The following is a 20,131-nucleotide window of genomic DNA, read 5'->3' as shown; positions in this document are numbered from 1 at the left end:
GTAATTGGTGAGATCTTTATAACTGACACTAATTACACAGTAAATGTCAAAAGCAGGACTTTTTAGAAAATTAAAGAGAATTAATGCAAAGGTGTTGCAAACCATATCAGATTAGGTATACAACGTTACCTTCAGAAGCAACCTGAATAGTTGGGTGGTCTACTGTAGTGTATAATAATAATAATAAGGGTAATAATAATAATGATAATAATCATAATCATAATAATAATAATAATAATAATAATAATAATAATAATAATAATAATAATAATAAATGTAATAATAATAATAATAATAATAATAATAATAATAATAATAATAATAATAATAATGATAATAATAATAATAATGGCTCAGAATGAAAAATCTAAGATTTCAATAAAATACACCTGTTTTAGAGATGAAACTCAGTTAATGAAACCTGAGGCAAAGATGGAATCACAATGACTCGAAATTATCAAAATAAGTATCGAACTCAATCACACACAAACATGTTTTTGGGGGGATGCTAGCATGAAATTTAGGGGTGCTTGAAAAGGTACAAGATCTGTATGCTGTGCCCACAAGATATACCGTAATACATAATAAGTTTTTAGATTGAAATCCTTCATTTGGATACAAGCCGCCTATCTTTCGCACACGTTATTACGTCCCATCAGTTAAAAACATAAACAACTAAAACAATTAAGAGAAGGAGAACAACATCACTTGTGCTCCGTACTTTCTGTGTTTCAATATGTAGGCCTAATCTAAAAATCTAATCATGTGGATCTGGGAATCCATAGGAACAGTGTGGCTCCAATGTGGATCTAGATTTCATATGGCCAGTCTGTATGTCATGTATGTGATGTATCAATGACATATGACTCCTTACATTATGACATATGAAAGTTTCAGCCATTATAAAATTAAAGTCAAATATTTCAAAAATATGAAAATAAATGAACACACACACACACCGATCCTCTCATTGACGGCTAGACTCCTGCAGAGCCATGCCATGAAAATAGATTTAGTTAAAACTGCAACATTAAAATTAAAATTAAATTCTTGCTTTTTCAGATTTCACATGAATTAGAAGCGTCTTGAACTTCCTGAATGAGTGAGCTGTTTGTGGTTGCATCACATGAACATGATCAGTTAGACAGACACCATAAAGGTCTCAGACAGGAAGTTACACAGCTATTATCTTCTCTCAGTGCCATCGTTCACTTAGTTTTGAGGTTGATGTCACCATATTTGGAAGACTGAAACTGAAACTAACTGGAGACTTCATTGCCGTCAAACTTATTTTAAAGAGGAAGATGGTTAATCCACTGTCATATCATACCTCTAAAGCATTTAGATTTAGTAGCACAGCTGAGAGAGAGACAGAGTAGGAGAGACAGACAGTAGGAAAGCTGAGAGGGAGACAGTGTAGGACAGACAGACATCACATCTCCCTACGCTGTGATCTGGTTGAACAACATGGAGAAACACGTACAGATGCTTTTGATTTTATTTGGTGTTTGTATTACTTCTGTCCACACTCTGGAATGGACCAATGTCCCTGTGGAAATGGGACAAAACATCACCTTGAACTGTTCTTTTGTTGAAAGTAATGTAATCTGGAACATGCAGCTACTGGGAGGATGCCCTGTTCGCATCCTGAAAATATTCAATAAATTAGCGGAGGATGCTGATTATGACAATGGGACCTTTGAAGGCAGGTACTCTGTTAAGCCGGGGAACCGTCTGTGCATTCACAACGTGACCCTGGAAGAGAAGAGCTTTTACTACTGCACAAAAACACTTGACACCAATTTTTTTAACGAAACCTTCCATCTTGTCCCTGGTAAGAATGACAAGCTTCCTGACTTCTGAAAGATCAAATATTTTATGTGTAAACTAGTACTTGTACTTCTAAAACTCAGCTCAATCCAGTAAACTGCACCCTTTATAAATAGGCTACAATAGGAAGAATCTCATGGGATCATTATTGATTGCAAAGCTTCTGTACAGTTCTCCGCAAATAAACGTGAAGATGATTGTTATTTTTCAGAGATGCATTTTTCAAATGGTCAATTTCTAATGCTTTTCTGTTGGGATGAAATTTACTTTGAGGTTGTTTTTTTGTTTGTTTTTCGTTTCAGCTAGCAAGCTGCCAAACAAACAAAACAAAGTCTCTCAGATGGATTTCACCTTTTGGGTGCTCGTGTTTCTGGTCGTTGTGTCTCTGCCTCTCAACCTCATTCTGATCAAAGTAGTACTTGCAGGTCTGTACAGTTTTTAGAAGGTCACACTGGTCATGAGTAGGGTTCAGATTTCATACCAACATTGATGAAAACTTTTAAATGCAACTCATGGTAAATTATTTACTTCTGTAATTAACAATTGATGTGATTTGATTGAGTTTTACTAATTTAACAGTCTGTGATATAGGACAAAAGTCACAATAGGATACATCTGTTCTTACTGAAATTACTTCTCTAATGTACAGGATTTAATGTTAAGGTACAAGATTTAGTGTAAAATAAGGTAGGCCTACAGGATTTAATGCTACTGTAAGTTAACCTAACATACACGATTTAATGTAAAGGTAGATGATTTAATGATAAGTTACGATAACATTTCTATGTTAAGGTACAGTTAGATGTGTCACAGAGAACTGTTTCAAATGTGGGTACACACAGAGGAACAACTCAGAGGAACAACGGGGGTAGTACGTGAGAGAATGTGGAAAATGAAAGAATTAGTTTTGATATGTTTAATTCTACATTTTACATAGATTGAGAAACTGTGTGTGAACCTGCTGATCCGTAAACTGTTGAAGCAAAAAAAAGAAAAAGCTTTACTAGTCCAAAAGTTATTGAATAGAAAGCAATACGTATTTGCCATTACAATGTTTTATTTCAAACATATTGACATCAAAACAGTACTTATTGAACTGTTTAGCCACAGTTTAAAATAAATCTGCTCAGGAGACACTAATTGCAACTCTTTCTCGATTTCTTATTTGTAATGTAAATAAAACCGGGAAAGCATCTGTGCTATTTTGAAAAATCGTATTTTATTTAGCTAATCTTCGATATACAGTATGTATATTTTTGAAGTGAACATTTTTAGCTCAAATCTTTGCTTCTGGGGGGCCCCTGGAACAAAATATTTTGAGATGGGGGTCGGTGGCCAAATACATATAATTGTGAGGGTCCGCCTTGACATGAAAACGTTAGAGAACCACTGATATTATAGCAACATTTTCAAAAAAAGGTTATTAGAAGACATCTGTAGAATCTGCCTCAGGTCTTAATAGTTTAAAGGGGGTACTTGGATTCAAAAAACAGGGAAAGGGGAAACTTTCGAGAACCACTTATAGAGAATGAATGTAAATGTATAACAGCAAATGTATTGGAGCAGCAATATTGTTTTCTTTTTGATGTAATCATTAATATATGCCTGTTATGTTCACCAGCTCGAAGTCACAACAGACCCAGTCAGCCTTACAGTGACCATTCACCTGTCACCTCTGACTCACCTGGGAACCCCACCGCCGCTGTGGTCAGTGGACAACCTTCCAGTAGTTCATGTGTAAATGTACTATACATGTCAGGTTGTGTAGTGTAGTGTGCCTCCCAGTAGTTCATGTGTGAATTTCAGTGGTGGAAAAAGTACTCACGTGTTTTACTTGAGTAAAATTATCAATACTGTAATGTAGAAATACTCTGTTACAAGTAAAAGTACGGAATTCAAAATTTACTTGATTATAGGTACAAAAGTATTGGTATCAAAATGTACTTAAAGTAGGCTACCAAAAGTAGAAAGTAATCATTATGCAGAATGTCCCGTCGTACATATTCTGAAGAAAACCTGGAGACTGACATTCAGCAATTGGGTCGTATGATCACAATGAGAACATTTGAATGTTATGTAATAACTAAATAAAAAAATTGCCACAGACAAGGACAAGTCTCGCGACGGACACATTTGTCCGTTTACTGACACATTGATGACCCCTGCTACTAACATATCAGCTGCATATCCGCTTTCTAGCAGGCCTGGCCCTTTAGCTGTGCAGCTGCTTGGTTTATGGGACACTCAGGTTTGCATCCTAGTCTGCATACTTGTCTGAGTTCCCGGCGGGGCTCTGACTAGACCTCTCGAGGATGTGACACTACTATTACTATACTAATATATATTCTTTATTTTTCTCTGTTTTATAATAATGTTCTTATTTCAGAGGCTGTTTACAACATCAAAAGACAGCTAAAGATTGTCTTTTGTTGTGTTTTCCCCTATTCTCTTTTCTTTTTCTTACCCATATCCCCCCACCCTAGAGGACTATGCCAATACTGTTAACACAATCACAAAAACTATATACAGTATAACAAACATTGAATTATGAAAAAAAAAAAAATGCACAAAACAAAACAAAAAAGACATGGCAACAACAGAAAAAGGAAAAGACAACAAATACTCGGTAAATACACACAGTTGCAACATATACCTTGTGGATGTTATTTATGGTACAGTATACAGTTTTACAGTGTCAGTTTTCCGTATACATACTTGAACCAAACTATCTAAACCTCCTAGTTAGTCAGGATAACAACCATGGAAGGCAAATTGGAATAAAATAAGAGTGAACATCATGACCTCAAAGGTCCCCCTTTAAGGTCATAATGGTTTTCTCAACAGTATTAAAGAAGGACTTGAGCAGATAAACCGGAAGACACTAAAAACCTATATGTAGGCCTGGACCACAGGCTCAGTGTATCCTAACAGCGTGTCGCGGGTTCGAGTCCCGATCCCGACGGCTTTTGCTGCCTGTCACTCCCCATCTCTCTCCCCATTTCCTGTCAGCCTACTGTCCTATCAATAAAGGCATAAAAGCCCCCCAAAAAACTAAAATAACCATTTATGTATTCTTTATGACTTTTGTGTTTCAGTATGAAGAAATCCCTCTCCGAAATCCCGTACAAGGCCAGGCATCACCTCCCGTTGGTGCCGTTGCAGTCTCTGGGTTCGAGCCTTACCACACATTCCAGCTGCCTGCCCCATCATCACCTAATACAGTACAAATAGGTATTTGCCATTACAATGTTTTATTTCAAACATATTTACATCAAAACAGGACTTATCGAACTGTTTAGCCACAGTTTAAAATAAATCTGCTCAGGAGACACTAATTGCAACTCTTTCTCCATTTCTTATTTGTAATGTAAATAAAACCGGGAAAGCATCTGTGCTATTTTGAAAAATCTTATTTTTTTTGGCTAATCTTCGATATATGTATATTTTTTAAGTGAACATTTTTAACTCAAATCTTTGCTTCTGGGGGGTCCCTGGAACAAAATATTTTGAGATGGGGGTCGGTGGCCAAATACATATAATTTTGAGGGTCCGCCTTGACATGAAAACGTTAGAGAACCACTGATAATATAGCAACATTTAAAAAAAAAGGTTATTAGAAGACATCTGTAGAATCTGCCTCAGGTCTTAAAAGTTTAAAGGGGGTACTTGGATTCAAAAAACAGGGAAAGGGGAAACTTTCGAGAACCACTTATAGAGAATGAATGTATAACAGCAAATGTATTGGAGCAGCAGTATTGTTTTCTTTTTGATGTAATCATTAATATATGCCTGTTATGTTCACCAGTTCGAAGTCACAACAGACCCAGTCAGCCTTACAGTGACCATTCACCTGTCACCTCTGACTCACCTGGGAACCCCACCGCCACTGAGGTCAGTGGACAACCTTCCAGTAGTTCATGTGTAAATGTACTATACAGTACATGTCATGGTTGTGTAGTGTAGTGTGCCTCCCAGTAGTTCATGTGTGAATATCAGTGGTGGAAAAAGTACTCACATGTTTTACTTGAGTAAAAGTATCAATACTGTAATGTAGAAATACTCTGTTACAAGTAAAAGTACGGAATTCAAAATTTACTTGAGTATAGGTACAAAAGTATTGGTATCAAAATCTACTTAAAGTAGGCTACCAAAAGTAGAAAGTAATCATTATGCAGAATGTCCTGTCGTACATATTCTGAAGAAAACCTAGAGACTGACATTCAGCAATTGGGTCGTAAGTTCACAATGAGAACATTTGAATGTTATGTAAAAACGAAATAAAACAATTGCCACAGACAAGGACAAGTCTCGCCATGGACACATTTGTCCGTGTACGGACACATTGATGACCCCTGCTACTAACATATCAGCTGCATATCCGCTTTCTAGCAGGCCTGGCCCTTTAGCTGTGCAGCTGCTTGGTTTATGGGACACTCAGGTTTGCATCCTAGTCTGCATATTTGTCTGAGTTCCTGGTGGGGCTCTGACTAGACCTCTCGAGGATGTGACACTACTATTACTATACTAATATGTATTCTTTCTTTTTCTCTGTTTTATAATAATATTATTTTCTTTACAACATCAAAAGACAGCTAAAGATTGTCTTTTGTTGTGTTTTCCCCCATTCTCTTTTCTTTTTCTTCCCCATATCCCCCCACCCTAGAGGACTATGCCCATACTGTTAACACAATCACAAAAACTATATACAGTATAACAAACATTGAATTATGAAAAGGGGAAACAAATAAAAATAAAACAATGCACAAAACAAAACAAAAAAGACATGGCAACAACAGAAAAGGGAAAAGACAACAAATACTCTGTAAATACAGTTGCAACATATACCTTGTGGATGTTAGTTACAGTACAATGGATTCAGAGAAATTGAAATGTCTCTTTCAACATGATATTTTTTTCATTTGCTTCATTTCTTGACAAGGCCTGGTCAATGAGGAGGAGGGCCATTTATTTATATGTATGTTTTTGTTCTTATTTTGTTCATATAAGTACTATACGCATGTTTTATTTAAGTGGTATGTTATAAGGAAGGACGTAATATGAACAGGAAGGACTGTTAATGGACTGTTAATGTCTTGTTTTCTTTTTGTGTAATGTGTCATATAATCCCATATGGGATGGGCCAAAATGGTGGCATGACACGAAAATAAAAATGTCATTCATTCATTCATTCATTCATACAGTATACAGTTTTACAGTGTCAGTTTTCCGTATACATACTTGAACCAAACTTTTTAAACCTCCTAGTCAGTCAGGATAACAACCATGGAAGGCAAATTTGAAAAAAATAAGCGTGAACATCATGACCTCAAAGGTCCCCCTTTAAGGTCATAATGGTTTTATCAACAGTATTAAAGAAGGACTTGAGCAGATAAACCGGAAGACACTAAAAACCTATATGTAGGCCTGGACCACAGGCTCAGTGTATCCTAACAGCGTGTCGCGGGTTCGAGTCCCGATCCCGACGGCCTTTGCTGCCTGTCACTCCCCATCTCTCTCCCCATTTCCTGTCAGCCTACTGTCCTATCAATAAAGGCATAAAAGCCCCCCAAAAAACTAAAATAACCATTTATGTATTCTTTATGACTTTTGTGTTTCAGTATGAAGAAATCCCTCTCCGAAATCCCGTACAAGGCCAGGCATCACCTCCCGTTGGTGCCGTTGCAGTCTCTGGGTTCGAGCCTTACCACATACACCAGCTGCCTGCCCCATCATCACCTAATACAGTACAAATAGGTATTTGCCATTACAATGTTTTATTTCAAACATATTTACATCAAAACAGGACTTATCGAACTGTTTAGCCACAGTTTAAAATAAATCTGCTCAGGAGACACTAATTGCAACTCTTTCTCCATTTCTTATTTGTAATGTAAATAAAACCGGGAAAGCATCTGTGCTATTTTGAAAAATCTTATTTTTTTTAGCTAATCTTCGATATATGTATATTTTTTAAGTGAACATTTTTAACTCAAATCTTTGCTTCTGGGGGGTCCCTGGAACAAAATATTTTGAGATGGGGGTCGGTGGCCAAATACATATAATTTTGAGGGTCCGCCTTGACATGAAAACGTTAGAGAACCACTGATAATATAGCAACATTTAAAAAAAAAAAGGTTATTAGAAGACATCTGTAGAATCTGCCTCAGGTCTTAATAGTTTAAAGGGGGTACTTGGATTCAAAAAACAGGGAAAGGGGAAACTTTCGAGAACCACTTATAGAGAATGAATGTATAACAGCAAATGTATTGGAGCAGCAGTATTGTTTTCTTTTTGATGTAATCATTAATATATGCCTGTTATGTTCACCAGTTCGAAGTCACAACAGACCCAGTCAGCCTTACAGTGACCATTCACCTGTCACCACTGACTCACCTGGGAACCCCACCGCCGCTGAGGTCAGTGGACAACCTTCCAGTAGTTCATGTGTAAATGTACTATACAGTACATGTCATGGTTGTGTAGTGTAGTGTGCCTCCCAGTAGTTCATGTGTGAATATCAGTGGTGGAAAAAGTACTCACATGTTTTACTTGAGTAAAAGTATCAATACTGTAATGTAGAAATACTCTGTTACAAGTAAAAGTACGGAATTCAAAATTTACTTGAGTATAGGTACAAAAGTATTGGTATCAAAATCTACTTAAAGTAGGCTACCAAAAGTAGAAAGTAATCATTATGCAGAATGTCCCGTCGTACATATTCTGAAGAAAACCTGGAGACTGACATTCAGCAATTGGGTCGTATGATCACAATGAGAACATTTGAATGTTATGTAAAAACTAAATACAAAATTTGCCACAGACAAGGACAAGTCTCGCAACGGACACATTTGCCCATGTATGGACACATTGATGACCCCTGCTACTAACATATCAGCTGCATAGCCGCTTTCTAGCAGGCCTGGCCCTTTAGCTGTGCAGCTGCTTGGTTTATGGGACACTCAGGTTTGCATCCTAGTCTGCATACTTGTCTGAGTTCCCGGCGGGGCTCTGACTAGACCTCTCGAGGATGTGACACTACTATTACTATACTAATATGTATTCTTTATTTTTCTCTGTTTTATAATAATGTTCTTATTTCAGAGGCTGTTTACAACATCAAAAGACAGCTAAAGATTGTCTTTTGTTGTGTTTTCCCCTATTCTCTTTTCTTTTTCTTACCCATATCCCCCCACCCTAGAGGACTATGCCAATACTGTTAACACAATCACAAAAACTATATACAGTATAACAAACATTGAATTATGAAAAGGAAAAAAAAATGCACAAAACAAAACAAAAAAGACATGGCAACAACAGAAAAAGGAAAAGACAACAAATACTCGGTAAATACACACAGTTGCAACATATACCTTGTGGATGTTATTTATGGTACAGTATACAGTTTTACAGTGTCAGACCTTTTGGCCACTCGTGTCTCTGGCCGTCGTGTCTCTGGCTCTCAACCTCATTCTGATTACAGTACTAGCATGTCTGTACAACTTTTAGGTCATACGGGTCATGAGTAGGGTTCACATTTCATATTAAACCTTTTAAAGGTGACTTATGGTAAATGATTTACTTTTGTAATCAACAATGAATGTTGAAGTGATATGAGTGAGTTTCACTACTTTAACAGTTTAGTTTTTAGAACTCAAACCAACAGTGTTAAAAAACACAGAACCAATCAACACCAGACTGAAAATAATTCTCCAATATAAATCTCAGTGTAAATACACCCACAGCTTCGTGGAACATAATATGTCTATAATTTTATACTGTCTGTGACCTCAAACAGAGTTAACAAATTAAGTTAAGGTACAAGGTTTAATGTTAAATTAAGGTACAGGATTTTAGGTAGAGGGATTCAAGTTATTCAAGTTCAAGTTATTAAAGGTACAAGATGTAAATCTTGTACCTTTAATAAGTTAAGGTAAAGGTTTAGCTTAGTTTTATTTCCCTATTTCATCTATTTATTCTGTGATAGATTCATTCACCCTTTACTTGTTTAACTGAAGTAAACGTGTTTAATTGAAGTAAACTGGTTTAACTGAAGTAAACTTGTTTAATTGAAGTAAACTTGTTTTAACTGAAGTAAACTTGTTTAACTGAAGTAAACTAGTTTAATTGAAGTAAACTTGTTTTAACTGAAGTAAACTTGTTTAACTGAAGTAAACTAGTTTAATTGAAGTAAACTTGTTTAACTGAAGAAAACTTGTTTAACTGAAGTAAACTTGTTTAATTGAATTAAACTTGTTTAACTGAAGTAAACTTGTTTAACTGAAGAAAACTTGTTTAACTGAAGTAAACTAGTTTAATTGAAGTAAACTTGTTTAACCGAAGAAAACTTGTTTAACCGAAGTACACTAGTTTAATTGAAGTAAACTTGTTTAACTGAATTAAACTTGTTTAATTGAAGTAAACTTGTTTAACTGAAGAAAACTTGTTTAACTGAAGTAAACTAGTTTAATTGAAGTAAACTTGTTTAACTGAAGTAAACTTGTTTAATTGAAGTAAACTTGTTTAACTGAAGAAAACTTGTTTAACTGAAGTAAACTAGTTTAATTGAAGTAAACTTGTTTAACTGAAGCAAACTTGTTTAACTGAAGTAAACTTGTTTAACTGAAGTAAACTTGTTTAATTGAATTAAACTTGTTTAACTGAAGTAAACTGCAACATATCTCAATAAATTCTTGCTTATTCAGATTTCACATGAATTACAGTAGAAGCGTCTTGAACTTCCTATATGAGTGAGTTGTTTGTGGTTGTATCACATGAACGTGATCAGTTAGACAGGCACCATATAGGTCTCAGACAGGAAGTTACACAGCTATTATCTCCTCTCAGTGCCATCGGTCAATTGGTTTTGAGGTTGATGTCACAATACTTCCAAGAAACTGGCTTGATTGCCGTCAAACTTATTTTAAAGAGGAAGGCGGCTAATTCACTGTCATGCCTCTATTGTGATTTAGAAGCACAGCAGAGAAATAGCCAGGGTAGGAGAGACAGACAGTGGGAAGCTGAGAGGGAGACAGCTAAGGAGATCACACTATCCTCTGCTGGTTTCTGTTATCATTCTTAAATTGGTTCAGTTTCTTCAACTAAATGCCACAATGGATACGTTCTTTTTAGGTTTAGCTTAGTTTTATTTCCCAATATCATCTATTTATTCTGTGATAGATTAATTCACCCTTTACTTGTTTAACTGAGTAAACCTGTTTAATTGTGGCAAGAGACGGTTGTGTCTCTACTTATGTGACCATTTACCCTGTTGTTTGTTGACATCATGGCTTCATGCCATTTTACTTTGACTTCACACTTGCAAGTCGCTAATGAGAGCACAGGCTAAATGGCTAAAATGTACTTTTGTACAATTGTAATTGTAAGTTAACGTACAGGATTTAATGGGTAATATTCTTAATTCTTTGGTAATTCATAGCCTCATATGCAAGATATAATAATAATAATAATAATATAATATAAATGTCATGTTATGATGATGAATATTATTATTATTTTATAGCGCTTTTCAAGCCAAAGTCACTCTATGAAAAAAAAACTAAAAACTAAAACAAAACAACTTTAGCTATGCTTTTCTCTTTCAGTTTTCGAAGCAAAATGTTGTAGTCAGCTAAAGGTAATCAGAATTCAGGGTATTGAAGCCATAAAAGTCTGAGAACCACTGTTATAGAGGGTTTTTTAAAAACCTTTTTCAAGTAAGCTTGTGTTTTCCTTTTGATGCAATTATTAACATCTGCCTGTTTGATGTGTTTGAACTTTTTATTCATCAGCTCGATGTCGCAACAAACCCAATCACCCGGTCACCTCTGACTCACCTGTAAATCCCACCTATGAAGAGGTCAGAGGACAATTCTGTGTCTAGTAGTTCATGTGTAAATGTACCAAACATCTTCCACGGTTGTGTAACTGTACATCCCAGTAGTTCATGTGTAAATGTACAGTGCCAAATACAAATGCGATGGTTCTGCAGTGTACTGTAGCTACTTCACACACTCTTGTCTTCTGTCTGAACTCCAACTACAGAGTTAGCCTTCCTCACCAGCTTGTCCATATACTACTACTACTACTACTACTACTACTACTACTACTACTACTGTAACATATAAGCAGCATGTTAGCTTTCTAGCGGGCCTTTGCCCTTTAGCTGACAGGTTACCGGACGACTCGCCCCAAAACACACTACCCCCCTTCTTTTCTTTTGCGGACTGCTCGCCCCCAGCGGTTCTTGTATTTGTTTTACTGAGTTTAAGGTTAGGAATAAGGTTAGGGTTAGCGTTCCTATATTCGCTGACAGGATAGTGCAGCTGCTTGGTTGGGTTTGCATCTTGGTCTACACACTTGTTTAAGTTCCCTGTTTGAGTTCTCGGCTCTGACTGGACGTCTTGGTGACGTTACACTACAAATACTACATATTTCTCTCTGTCTTTGTGTTTCAGATTCCGAAAACTGTATACATTTACGATACCCTGCAAGACCAGACATCACGTCACGTTGGCGCTGCAGTCTCTGAGTCCAAGTAAAGGAGTAAAGGAGTGTAAAACCCTACTCACTTTCAAAACTGCCCTAAAAAAACACCTTCAGGAGGCTGCAATTCCAAACTGGCCCCTGTCAAAGTCTTAACCAATATTAAGTGTCAACCTGTGGAATAGTGGGTCTCAGTCTGCCCTATGTTCTAGAGAGACCTGGGCTACCTGGGCCTGAGCCTGACAGGTCCATTCAGAGACCCAGCTCTGATCGTACACAAACAACTGTATTTCCAACTCCAACTCTTAGGACGTTCAAATTTGCTGATTACACCACTGGTTTTCTCACTAACAAAGATGAAACGAAAATGAAAATGATAAGTAGTGGACTATAGTGTTGTTGTAATGTGTAAAATAACACATCAGTACACATCAGACATAAGTCTTTGAGATGTTTATTTACACGTTGAACTAGTATCCATTCTAGTTTATATACAGGAACCTGTAAGGCATTATGAAAACTGTACATTGAAATTGGACAAACAAATTGTAAAAACAAAATACCCCAAAAAGGTTTAAATGAATTTAAACAAAAGATCAAATCAAAGTATGAATGAAATAAACAATACAATTTGAATTCATTTTAATAAATGGACCAATTTCCAGGATGAAAAAAAGAGAAATATTTAAAGTTTGTATCTGTGAAATTGTAGGGGAAATCATTCAGATCATTACAGGTGCAAATACCATTACCTCCATCATGTTATCATTTTTTCCTTTTTTACAATTTCCGTATTTCTGTCTGCAAAGGAAAATAAATGAAAAATAAAAACCAATCCACTCCAATGACATTTTCTTATACAAACGCAGAGTACATATACATTACATACACTGTACATCCAGAGCCATGTTCCTGTGCTCCCACTAGCGCTGATGATAGCTGGACCAGGACTTGACATAAAATGTCGGCTGGATGGATAGAGGTCACACACGCAAAGTTAAGGTTTTATAGGCCCCAAGTTGATTATTTACAATTACAAACACTTATTGTCATCTGGTGGTAACACAAGAAAACCCCCACCAGAGCAGAGCTGATGTTACACAGTAAAGTCCTCAAGCGTTAATGTATCCACTGGAACTCTGAGAGGATACAAATCTAACCAAATGGACCCTTGTATCCTCTCAGAGTTGATCTATCCACTTGTAATTCAGAGAGGGTCCATTTGGTTACTTTAGTATCCTCTCAGAGTTCGATTAACAACCAGAGTTTTACTGACTCATTCTCTCCACTTCCAACTGTCCAACTATTACAAAACTTTCACTACCGGATGAAAACCTGCCATCCTGTGACTCTAGGACTCTTGTATAGCCAGACGATCAGAAATCTCCCCTTACTGATACGTCTGGTGACATCTAAATTGTTACCACCCAGTTTCAGCCCATTCATTGAATTTAGATGTCACCAGATGTAGCTGTAGCAAGAGATCTCTGAACGCCTGGCTTTGCCAGACTACTCAAAACCAGCTCATTCATACCGTCTCTCTCACTCACTCACACTGGTGTCTTCAACCCCCCCATCATCACACAAACATCTTTCCCTCCTCCCACCCCTCCTTTTTAAGTTCCTCGTTGGTTGTTGGTGAGTTTTTCAATTCACAGCCGTAGTAGTAACATTGTTTTAATTTAGACTGCAAACACATTAGAGCTGCAATCCGGGACTCATTTTAAATTAATGCTATTTTAACAAACCTGTATGATATTGTTACTCACTTAAACCCTATATACTTTGTTGACTGGGGTCCCCATACTTGGCCTCCACCTTTTCCCCTCTACACACCAAATTTCTTTGCTGAAACTATAGCCGATCTATGAAGCTCACAACACTTGTAGATCAGCTATTTGCTTCAGAATATGGACGCTAGGGTTTATGTGGTTCATACAATATAACTAGTACATCTGCAGTGGTTGGAGGTGGTTTCCCTACATAAGCACAATATCTTGCCTGGCCAATCGGGGATAGAATCTTGGATGAGCAGGTAGGTAGGTAGTTGTTTGGTGTCCCAATTGGGAGACCCGGGTTCAAATCCCGGGTGTTAAAAGTTGCAATTACCTCTCTCCATTGGGAGAGGATGTAAAACTTATGGATTGCAGCTTTATCCAAAGTGTTCTCATGCCAACTTGTTAATGCGTCACATTAGAAAAGGAGAATGGAAACTTTCCATGAAAAAATCATTCAATGTCACCCCAAAAAAACAGCAAATTATTAGTATCTCTACTTAGTGTGTTCAGTGTAACTATGTCCAGTTTAGTCACACCAGCCTGGTTGATAGAAATGGAACAACAACAAAAACATATCTAAACATCTCTCCAGCTCTTTGGGAAACAGAAAATACATATTTATGTCAGGCTACAGTCAGCAGAGAGATCCCCTAGAAAGATAATATATCAATTGTATAGTGTGTGTTCCATTTCCAATTTCTTTGTTTCATCAGTTCTAATTGCACTTGTTTATCCTGCATGAGTTGTCTCTCCTGATTGGATACAAATTGGTACCCCGAACCAACATTATTTTTTTTCCCGTTTAGAGCTGTAGAGATGGGGAGACCGCCTTTTACTGAACAATATAGGAATACATTGGAATATAGAGCAAATAACTTATTTAACAAAAAAAAGAAAGAAAAGAAAGAATGAAACTCACTCACCCGCCCTTTAAATTTTGCTTGGCATTTGGATGGAAACAAAAATGATTCGCTTTGTTTGATCAGAGTTATTTAGCAGGAGCAGTTAACAGCACCAGCTGACTGATGTTCAGGTTAGTTTGATAATTAAAGCTGGCAAAATGATGTTTTCAGCACCAAGGGACAGCGACTCCACTGATGATCCCTAATCAGCAAACTTTGCTCGAATAGTTATTGCACAATCCCACTAATCAGGAATCGGCAGGATCGCTGACCATGGTTCTGAAAACAGTGTGGGTCACATTAAATAATTTTCAGTTATTATAAATGTTAACCTGCCCCTGGCTGCTAGGTTCACCATATGAGGGCCACTCATATGCTGGTGCCTGTGTATGTGTGCATGTGTATGGGTTATAAATTGGAGATTTAGTATAGCTGTCTGTAGGAGAATTTTACTGTATGTGTGTGAGTTATAAAGTGGAGATTTAGTATATTTTTATGAGTAATAGTGGTCTGTGTGTGTGAGAGTGTGAACAGGGAAGAGAGAAACAGAATGAGTGTTTATCGTTGCTGTCGGGCAGAAACCTCTTATCTACATATTGTAACTTTTTGTGTTTTCGTAAATTAACATCCTTACTTGATCATACTACAGCGTCACACAAAAGCGTCAAAAGTAGCAGATCTACAAGCTCAAAAAGCGGCGTGGAGCGACACGTTTTGAGCTTGTAGATTTGCAAATTTTTTTTTTCAATCCTGAAAAGTAACAGTTTTGGACATTGACATGGTTTTCACACAACAAAGACGATATAATAGTGTGGTGTGTGTGTCAGAGAGAGAGAGTGACAGAGGTAGGGATGAGGTGTACTGTAGGTTAGATTCACATTGATTAGTGTACAAAGGCAATGGTAACACTTTGCCATTCTGTAACCACATTAAACACTTGAACCCTATATGCTTTGGTGACAGGGGTTCCCCTGGGCTCTGTACTAGGTCTCTGTACGTGGCCAAATACATATCAATTTGGGGGTCCTTGGCACGAAAAGATTGAAAACTACTGCTCTACACCACCTACGAGCTCACAACTTGTTGCGTTGTGAGCTTGTAAATCAGTTATTTTTGCAGAACTAGGATTCATGTGGATAATACCGGTTATTACTGTAAACTCAACAGTTGTGGGTGTCATATAATTTATTTTAAATCCATTGAGTAAAATCATTCAAGCGTTTTTTTTGTGTGTGATTTTATGGTATCCTCTCTTATGGTGGCCATAAATCTGCAATCCTTAACTTTTTTGAGTATGAATAAAACATTTTGAACAATCTCAGGTTCCAGGGGGTCCCCAGCAGAAATAGTTAACATAGCATCACAATCATTTTAACCACTTCATCTATTTATATGTTGGATTTTCAAAAATAGCAGATCTACAAGCTCAGAGTGCATCACTTAGTGCCACACTGCAAGCTTTAACATCTGCTATCTTTGAAGATATTTGAAAAATATTGAAAATGTTTGGGGGGAAAAAAACATAAATCTCTTCTGGGGGTCCCTGGCACAAAACCTTTTCAAATGGGGGTCCGCGGCCAAATACATATCAATTTGGGGGTCCTTCACAATCTGTATGGTAGAGCATGTTAATACTTATAACTATATCACAACTGCTGGTGGGGTTGTTCATCTCCCTGCTCTTCTATTGGGAAATTTAGATCGTGTGGTCAAGGTAGGACACCTACAGGCTGAAGAGAGGTATTGCATCAAAGAAACTGCACAAACTGTCCCATACACGCTCAACAGTAGAACCTTCCATGTTTGAATCCTGGGTAAAAACATGAAAATTATGGATTGCCGCTTTAAGCTAAAAACAATTCAACATGGTACGAGGGTGTCCCTCATACTGCGGTGTAGTAAATTAAGCTTGATAATAAACTCCAACCAAACATCTTCACTGCTCTAGAGAGTTCACACAATTTGTCCTGTCACATGTTTTTATCTTGAGATACCCAACAAAATCTTTATCATATTTAAGTATACACAGCTGCATAATATATCGTTGTTGTCGGGCCTCTTGTCTCCATATTCTAACTTTTTGTGTTTTTCCGTACATTAACGCCCATACACACTACAGCTTCACACGAAAGTATCAAAAGTTGCAGATCCGCAAGCTCGAAACGCTGCGCGATGCGACACATTTCGAGCTTGCAGATCTGCTACTTTTGAATTTGAATCCCGAAAAGTAACAGTTTTGGACATACTGTATGAGGTTTCCACCCGACAGAGACGATATTCAAGTGTCCACAGCTGCAGATAGTATATAAAAGTGAATGTCTGACACCAAGTCAAGAGAGAAACCTCCTTATCTTTAAGAGTGTTTATGTTGCGATTGCTGCCATTATAAACACGTTTGAGCTTTTATAGGCGCATGGAAGCCTTTCATTACAGTAAAAACAAAACAAAACAAAACAAATAAGCTTTAAAATATCTGTTACATGATTTTTAATAATCTGAAAACAATACAATGTGTTTTTTATAAATAAAGGCTTCTCTGATTTGGAATTATTAGTATCCATATTATTAATTAGTATCACAAGTATGTTTAAATGCTAACTCTCCCCCCCTAAACATTAGTGCTTTTTATACAAAATGGCCGAACCGACGTCACAGTTAGGTTGCACAGGGTGGAGTTGGAAGGCAGCCATCTTCCCTGACCACTGCAAATCGTTGCTGTCGGGGAGAAACCTCTCATCTCCATATTCTAAGTTCAGTTTTTTTTCGTAAAATTAATGCCTTACTTGATCATACTACAGCGTCACACAAAAGCATCAAAAGTAGCAGATCCACAAGCATGAAACGCGTCGCTTTGCGTTTTGAGCTTGTGGATCTGCTACTTTTGATATTTTTTTTATTTGAATCCTGAAATGTAACAGTTTTGAATATATGAGGTTTCCACCCGACAACGACGAAATTATGTTCATATTTTAATGCTGTTCACACATTACCACCATGCATAGTTCCCACATGTATGCTTGCCCACAGATGGTGGAAATTAAAATGAACAGTATATTTCGGTAGATTTAGATAAGAACATGAAATACTAATGTAATCATAATGGATCCTTTAAAGGCTGAGTGCTAACACAACTGATTACTTTCTATAACCTAAAATCCATTCAGGGGTTTTTATTTTTATTTTGTATTTGAATCATTTCACATATTTTCATTTTGATCCTAATTTTGATAATGGTTTTTAAAACATTTCTTTGAATTTCCGATCCACTTTTGCATAAATTCTACTTTGTTTGTTCCCTGATGGTATAATTATGTGGATTGAGTTTTTTCTCAGTATGTTTGCAGGATGAGTTGTAAACACAATGGAAGCTAGCTTGCTTGTTTAGCCAAACCCAGTATAGCGGTGCTAACCATGCCTGCCATGCTTCCACCGAGGTGTTTGGTAGCAACAGACGACACAATAAATAATTCTAATTTAAATTCACACCCACAGGGCTCTTTCTATAACCTAAAAGCTGTGTAAAATAGTTTTTTCTTTCTTTACGCTTTTAGAAAAAACATTAGCACCATCATTTGGAATGGGAGTGTATGTGTGATATTTTAGCCTATACTCCAGATTGACTTCTGCTCAGCAGTAGTGGAGGAAAAACGACAACTCACTGCCTGGAGGAAAGCTACTAGAAGCTTTTAGATATCAGAAACAAATCACATGATTTGGGTAAAAAACTAAAACAAAAAAAAGAACAGAAAAAAACCCAAACATAATGACTGGAACCGAAATCGGACAAAACCTGCATGACCCTAGTCCCAGGCTCAATTGACTTGAGCCCTACATACTTCGTCATACGACGGATGGCGAAAATAGCAGATATACAAGCTCACAACAAGTTGCGATGTGTTGTGAGCTCGTATATCATTTTCTAAATTTTTGGAGAATTTCTTTAAAGATTTGCGCCTTTAGTGACAACATGCCCAAAATAGGAAGAGGCCAGGTTGAAAAGTGGTTAATATGTCTATGTTGGTATGTCATGTTATGCAGGGATCCAAAACAAACCAAGTTCATGTCTCATTCGGCCTGAAGTCTAACAGCCATCACACGAACGCTGGTATTCTTTTGTCCAGAGCGCTGACGTCCAATCAGTTCTACCAGAATCAGTTCTCTTCCCCCCCAAAAAAAGGGAAGTTGTGTGGTAATGTTTAAAGTGGCTAATGGGTTAAATAATCTACTGAATATTAAATAATCCACCAGTCACTATGACCGGTGGGATACAAAGTTAGGTTTGTTTGTTGCTACTGAGTCCGAGTTGAACAGTTCCAGGCCATCTCCAAGCTTCTCCACCAAGAGAGAAGAACCGGTCATTTCTAGCCTTCTCCACCAAGAGAAAAAAACAGAACATCTCCAACTTTCTCCTCCAAGAGAGAAGAACAGGACATCTCCAAACTTCTCCTCCAAGAAAATAAAAAAACAGGACATATCTCCAAGTTTCTCCACCGAGAGAGAAGGCCATGACATCTCCAACCTTCTCCACAAAGAAAAGAAGAAACAGGACATCTCAAAACTTCTCCACCTAAAGCATAAGGACAGGGGTTCTCCAACCTTCTCCACCAGAAGCAGAAGAACAGGGGCCAGCAGTCTTAATACTGGTATTGGGGTTTTTTAACTTTATTTCTGGGTTAGCCACTACATTTATCCATCATGGCTCACATGCTAGCATCATCATGCTAGCCTCAATTGAGATTCAAACTTTAGAGCTGATCAATGTTAGCTTCAAGCTTTGTAGCGTTAAGCTCCTCAGCTACGGTGGCTAGCTGGCCATTGACGTCCAAGGTTCACTTCCAACTTTTTTCCGCTAGTTAGCGTTAGCCGTCGAGAGGCCCGTGGCTAGAGAGCGCTGGTTAATTAGTGTTTGCTAACTAGTGTTAACTTCGCAGAGCTGGGCTGTAGTGACTCTTGTCCATTTCTTTATTTGCATCCTTCATCAAGGCAGAAAACACCTGGTGAAGAGACACAACGTTAGTCTCCTTGACAGCAAAAACGAGGAACAGTTAAAATCAACACTTTAGCCATATTTATTTTTGGCTATTCGAAAGTAGCCGATCTACTATCTCGCATCGCAAAGCTTGTGAGATTGTAGCTCGG

The 20,131-nt window shown here is 37.3% G+C and overlaps 2 protein-coding genes across 4 annotated transcripts in view; one reads left to right on the top strand and one right to left on the bottom strand.

Moving 5' to 3' along the window:
- Window positions 1-1,240: 1,240 nt before the first annotated feature.
- On the top strand, window positions 1,241-18,683 carry LOC308100160 (uncharacterized protein). Of its 2 annotated transcripts, XM_080449082.1 has the most exons (9): window positions 1,241-1,834; window positions 2,133-2,255; window positions 3,452-3,537; window positions 4,926-5,061; window positions 5,636-5,721; window positions 7,449-7,584; window positions 8,161-8,246; window positions 11,619-11,686; window positions 12,285-18,683. In XM_080449082.1, the coding sequence occupies exons 1-8, from the start codon at window positions 1,468-1,470 to the stop codon at window positions 11,667-11,669; spliced, it is 1,071 nt and encodes a 356-aa protein (XP_080305208.1). In that variant the 5' UTR covers window positions 1,241-1,467; the 3' UTR covers window positions 11,670-11,686; window positions 12,285-18,683. The 2 variants fall into 2 exon arrangements, with proteins under 2 accessions (XP_080305208.1, XP_080305207.1); XM_080449081.1 differs by lacking the exon at window positions 11,619-11,686.
- Window positions 12,751-20,131, bottom strand: part of LOC308100155 (uncharacterized protein) — a 36,477-nt gene continuing 29,096 nt past the window's right edge. The window contains exons 14-15 of one of the 2 annotated variants that reach the window (XR_013934415.1): window positions 19,598-19,986; window positions 12,751-19,559 (exon numbers count right to left, since the gene is read on the bottom strand). Coding sequence is in view for 1 of the 2 variants with exons in the window: in XM_080449075.1 (XP_080305201.1) it covers window positions 19,912-19,986 (75 nt within the window). In the remaining variant the exon portion in view is untranslated. Of the gene's footprint in view, window positions 19,987-20,131 lie in introns of both variants that reach the window. The other variant, XM_080449075.1, reaches the window with a different exon arrangement.

This window comes from Gymnoscopelus braueri (genome assembly GCF_963280865.1).
Source record: "Gymnoscopelus braueri genome assembly, chromosome: 14".
Taxonomy (NCBI): Eukaryota; Metazoa; Chordata; class Actinopteri; order Myctophiformes; family Myctophidae; genus Gymnoscopelus; species Gymnoscopelus braueri.
The sequence above is the reverse complement of the archived record's forward strand: the minus strand, read 5'-3'. Positions and strand labels throughout refer to the sequence as shown.

Excerpts from the sequence above, each read along its gene's own strand:
- LOC308100160 (XM_080449081.1), top strand. The coding sequence starts at position 1,468 with ATGGAGAAACACGTACAGATGCTTTTGATTTTATTTGGTGTTTGTATT. Across the intron at positions 2,256-3,451 it reads GATCAAAGTAGTACTTGCAG|CTCGAAGTCACAACAGACCC; the intron begins GTCTGTACAGTT and ends TATGTTCACCAG. Across the intron at positions 7,585-8,160 it reads ACCTAATACAGTACAAATAG|TTCGAAGTCACAACAGACCC; the intron begins GTATTTGCCATT and ends TATGTTCACCAG.